This window comes from Morone saxatilis, unplaced genomic scaffold (assembly GCF_004916995.1).
Source record: "Morone saxatilis isolate NCDOM2014 unplaced genomic scaffold, NCSU_SB_2.0 Contig9, whole genome shotgun sequence".
NCBI classification, from domain to species: domain Eukaryota; kingdom Metazoa; phylum Chordata; class Actinopteri; family Moronidae; genus Morone; species Morone saxatilis.
The window spans coordinates 13,001,145-13,006,891 of record NW_023340268.1 but is presented as its reverse complement, the minus strand read 5'-3'; the positions used below and the strand labels follow the sequence as shown (position 1 = coordinate 13,006,891).

General features: G+C 38.7%; 1 protein-coding gene across 1 annotated transcript in view; it reads right to left on the bottom strand.

Moving 5' to 3' along the window:
* The window catches only part of gabbr2 (gamma-aminobutyric acid (GABA) B receptor, 2), a 169,195-nt gene that overhangs the window by 77,228 nt on the left and 86,220 nt on the right, over positions 1 to 5,747 (bottom strand). Inside the window, exon 3 of the mRNA XM_035680883.1 lies at positions 4,937 to 5,107. Coding sequence (XP_035536776.1) covers positions 4,937 to 5,107 — 171 coding nt within the window. The remainder of the gene's footprint in view (positions 1 to 4,936; positions 5,108 to 5,747) is intronic.

Here is a 5,747-nt window from a genome sequence, read left to right as displayed (position 1 = left end):
ACACACACACACACAAACATACAAACAGACAACCAGACAAAGGCTGATAGACAAACCATTCATGTCTTAGAAAAGCCCTTGTCAAGAGAGGATTTTTATTGGTTTGGTTTTGTGTTTCTTCCACTGAGATGGAAAAGTACAAATGCATCTGTGTTCTGGTGGACTGAGTGTATTAGATAGAGCGAGGGAGGGGAGGGGGACAGATGGATTGAGGGACAGTAAGAGGGGAAAGTGAGCAGCTTTCCTGCGTAACAAAAACATCCTCCATTGTCTGGGGCAGCCTGGGAATCCCCAGCAGCAAATACAGAAGAGAAATAATCCTATTGCACTTCTGGGCATGCGTGCACACACTCTTACAAATATGTAAGTACACACCCACACATGATGGACAAAATGTCAGATGCACTCAGTTAGATGTGTGCAGTGCATGCACATTTAGAAAGGACATAAGCACAATTTAATTTTCTATATAATTATATATTAAAGTATGTATTTAACTAATGGAGCTTTTAATTTTATATATATCATATGATATGATATATATATAATATGCATTGGTAGTACAGCAGTGTTTATTATTATGATCATTATTATGAGTATTGTGATTACGATGATGATGATGATGATGATGATTATTATTATTATTATTATTATCATTATATCTAGTATAAAATCTCTGTTACAATTAACAAAAAAACAAGGCAATGTGCATGTTCTATTTTGACCAATAGCCCAAAAGAAACTTAAAGAAAATGCAGCAAAACGTCACAATTGAGAAGCTGGAATTAGGGAATATTTTACATTTTTGCTTGATAAATGATCTAAACGATTAATCAATTATCCAAATAGTTGCTGGTTCATTTCTACCAGTTCACAAACAAATACACTTACCCCAAAAATAAAACTCACACCCTTAAGGCAGAGAGTGAGTGCCCTGATGCAGAGTAAGTGAGTAGCTTTTGATGATTCAGATGGTACCAGTATGACACAAACAGACTGCGGTGGTCTAAGCTCAAATCATTAACACATCATTTCCAGGCACGTTCACCCTTTGCAGTGACAGGTGTGACTGCATGTGCGTGTCTTTATTACTGTCACACATACTCGAATGTTAGCAGGTGCTTTTTATCATTCCATCTGTCTGTCTGAGCTTTGTGCATGTGCATCTACTCTTTAATAATGTATTTGTGTGTCCACCGCTAGATTAAGAACAGAAATCTGTACATTTTCATGAAATTTGGGGTTTTACAGATGTGGCAATGTGATGGGTCTCTGCACACATCTGTCTCTCATACTGAGTGCTACATCGTCATACAAATCGCCATGCAAATCCCAGAGTTTAGACTATAATGCCAGTCATGTGTTTATACAAACTAGCGTGACAAATGGCTGTGCCACAGCCTGATGACAAGCTCTCGAATGGCTTCCTCTCATGGCCTTACATGCCCTGTACAATGACATGAATGAGTCATTCTGCAGAGGAATTTATACAACATTACATGGCGATTTGTAATAAGCAGCAGCCAATGGCTTAAGACAAATGCACAAACAAGGACAACAACCAAGCAATTTTTAGATTATAAGCAAGATTTCAGTGAAAGGGGGGAGAACTGAGGAGAGAGAGAGTGGATGCTGAGAGTGTAACTTCTGCTGAATATATCAGTGGTCATACTGTAATTTAACACTTGGGCTCAGAGGGTTCCAGGCAGAGGACAGAGTCCTAATCCTGTTCTCAGTCAGGTCTGTCATCTGACTCACTGATGATGGCTGCTCTGTTCCTGGGTGAGCCCCGTTTGTCTGGCAATCTCAATAATGTTGATTGCTGTGTGTGCTTGGGTGTGTATGTGTGTGTGTGTGGGTGTGTGTGTGCGGACAGACACCTTCACATGAGCAAACACCTAGCCTTTACTCATTCTCCCATTAATTGAACATCAGTGTCCATCCACGAACAGGATGTGTGTGTGTGTTTGTGTGTGTGTCCGTGCGTGTACCTAAAAATAGAAGTGACAAGCTGGCTTTAGCTTACAGGTTACAGTCCCATGGGACGCCATACTGTATGTGTGTGTGTGTGTGTTGTGCATTCCACTGACTGAAACCCTAACAAGCATTACATAACATTAACCTTGCGAGCAGTTTCCCTGGGAAAAAGCTTTGCGGATCAGTAGGAGAGAGAGCGTTTATAACAGGGAGAGAAAAAGAGAGGTGGTGGAGATGACAACACTGTCAATAGTATACTTATTATGCAGATGCAAGTGTGCATGTGAGTACCCAAGTGCATACTGTATAGTACAGTACAGTACGTATTAGGGATGTTCCTGAATCCAAATAACTACACTACACTACACTGGGTAAATTTATTATCATATATAATCATTTTAATAATGTAACACTTGTTTTTCCATATTTGTAGTATAGTAGTTCTGTTCTTATTTTTTGTTTTCAAAAGTTTCTGAAAAACTTGATGATAATACACTTTTTCGAAAGACCCAATCAAATTTATTTCGAAGCACGTTCCTCTCTTATACGGGGAGCCGCAGGTTTCCATTTATTTCAGTACAATTTGAAAATCAACTTGTAGAGCCTTTCTTGAGCTGGTTCGTTTTGTACTGTGCACATATGTTTTTTTTTCCTTTTTATGATAGCTCTTTGAATATTGTATGACAATGCAGTTACAAGTGTAGACTTATTTGAAAACTATATCATATGATAGAAGTAGGATCACTCCGACCCACTGCTGCAGTGACTCAGTAACACTAGGGTCTATTTTGAAGGTGTGTAAAAGACTTGTGCTAAAACATTTCAAAATTCAAAAAGTGGGAGGACATGGCTATTTACAAAAACATTGTATTATTAGCTCCTAGGAAAACACAGTATAATCCGATGACTGTCAATTGATGGCATTCTCAAATAACCATGTAAGCTGTATAACATAATATGAATATTAGTACCAATCTAATGTAGACCAGACACTGTCCAACTTACTCTAAAGGACAATTACGATTTATTTCAACCTGGCGTATTTCCCATAAAAGTAGCTGTTCTGGCTGTATTGGTCATGCTAATTTTGCACTCGCCACCTCCGTTATAGAGATTTGGGGAACAGTGTAATCTGTAAGAAGGTCACAAACTCATTCAAGACTCATAATTCATTCTATTGTTATTATTTTCTATTTTCCGGCAGTATCTAGACAAAGATACTTTGTATCTCATTAACAATTTGTCTTGCTACATGCTATCATGATTTCCAGATGCACCAAAAACAGTTGTGCTCTGAACTTGACAGAGGATTGTACAAATCATGAAGTACAGAAGCGATGCTTGCATATTTGTAAATCAGGATTAGAGGCCAATCTCGTGGCAGGTTGATTGAATCGGGCCGCCCGTCTTCCTCCCGTCCTAAGCCCCTTGGCGCTTTCAGGAGGGTAGAGATAAAGGGATTTGGGCTCTCTGAAATTTTCAGTGAGACTTCTTATACACCTCCCACCCCCAGCTGCTGAGCAGATTGTTTTCAACCGGGGCCTCATGGCAAGAGCTCACAATATGTTTCTCAAATTCATGCTTTCAGTACCTGTTCTGGCATGGCTTTTTAAACTGAATGCTCCTGCATCGCTCATGTGATATAATGCCATAGAGTTTTAGTCGACATTCAATTTTGCTGATGTTTAAACCTCCCACAACAAGGATATGTTTGGTATAACAAGATTTTAACTTGAAATACATTTTGTTCATGGTTTCAGTCAATTGGTTGAACTGGATTGTCATATCTCAAATTTATATTACAGTAAACGTCTGTTAGAATCTTAGCATAATCTTTCTCTAGGAGAATGCAAGTGTGTGCCCTCCTGTTAATGAGTCCTCTAGTTTAAAATGTGTTTCAGTGCCAACAGTATCATAAGAGAGTTAGTTAGAAGTGGTTAGTCAGTGCACATACAATTCTTTATCTTTCTACAAATGACTTGCCGAGCCTACAGAAGGCTGAGTGGTGCTTTCTGACTATTGAATAGTACAGGGACATTAAACTACACTCAGTAAATTGGTAAATAAATAATCTAGCAAAATCATATATGTAAACAGTAATTTATATTACAAAAGTTGCACTCTCATCTGCTTTTTGTGGTCCAAAGGTGGGTGGAAACACTTTTCCTTCTATATTTACAGCCAGAAAATTGTTTTTATTCATTGCTAGAGACATGAAACATAATGTAAATGGTAGGATTAAGCTCTAGTTTTACTCACAAAAAAACAAAAATGTTAATCTTCACATTTCTTTAGAATCATGTAGAAGCCATCCATGCAGTTTAATGTGGGTGGAAAAATATTAACTATTGGAGAATAGGTTGAAATTAATTGACTGCCACCCACTTAAATCATGTTGGCATCATCTGAATTATAATCGTAAAATAAATGTCAATCATTGTTCTGTACTGACACAACTCCCCGTCTCTGTATCTGTATCTGTCTATGACAAGATAAACATCCTCCTGACTGAAAATATATTCAGTGTTTTATAATAGTGAGATGTTAACCTTCACCTTCAGAACATGGAAAAAGTTTGTTGCCTTAAACTCGGAGGCATAAGGATGGCACAACTGGAATGAAGAAAACTACACTGACATAAAAAGCTTGTCAGTCCACTGGATTATTATTTATGTATTTGATCTACTTTTTGGACTTATTGTATTATAGTATTGATGTACAATAAAGACAGAAAGAAAGTGAAACCGTTGAACTATAACGAAGAAGTGAGGTTGGAGTGCCTTCTGATGAAGAACAATCTTTTTGCAACATACCTGCTATACTTCAGAATACAACAAAAGTGGTTCCTATTCCCTGTGTGTGCTCTCTTAAGCATCTCACTTTACAACCTCAGGTTTCTTTTGCAGAAGTTCACGTATCAAAATGTAGCATCTTTAAAGAATGAGTATGGAATACTGACCTCTGAGAACCTCTGAACATCTTGTGTGAGGGTCCCAACACGGCTCCAGTTGTAGTAGTTGAGGAACTTCACTACTGCTGGGTTCACAGCGTTGTCTGACGGGACGGTGCGGAAGAAGTTGGGGTACTTTTTCTTGTCCGCCAGAACTGGAGTTGTTGCTGCAAAGGACAGCTGGAATGACAAAAAGAGAGAACAATACAATATGATTTGAGTCTGACTGATACCACGGTCATAACTAATCCTGGCACCAAACTGTCAGATTACTGCTGGTGTCACTTGAACTGTTGGTACAGTAGCACAGTTAAGTACCGCGTCACTGTCCCTAATGCACCGGATGACTGATCTCAGGTCTGACCTTGCTTTGGTCAGTGGCCTCTTGTCATTTCAGGGATGAAACCATGGCAGTGCTCCATGACGAACGTGCACAGACACTCATTCATAGTCAAAGGGTGTGAACAAATTACTTGAAATGTAAGCGATATAGTCCCTTCAAGGTGTAACTGTAAATAGATCTGTAATATTAGGTGGATATTGATGACCCCTGTATGCATCACCTTTCATACTGGCTTCATACTGTGACTGTGACTGTGTGTGTGTGTCTTGGAGTATGTACTGTTTAGGTGTGCAAGTCCCTGTTTGAGTGTTTGCGTATGTTTTGATGGCGAAGGAAAAGCAACTTGAACATGATTAATCTCTGGGTTTGTAAGTTAAAAACATTTCCGTTCTTCACATGCAAGCAGTTTGAATCAGGTTCCACACATACACACGTAAGAATAACCTCAAACACTAATTGCCTTTTTAAACAGGCATA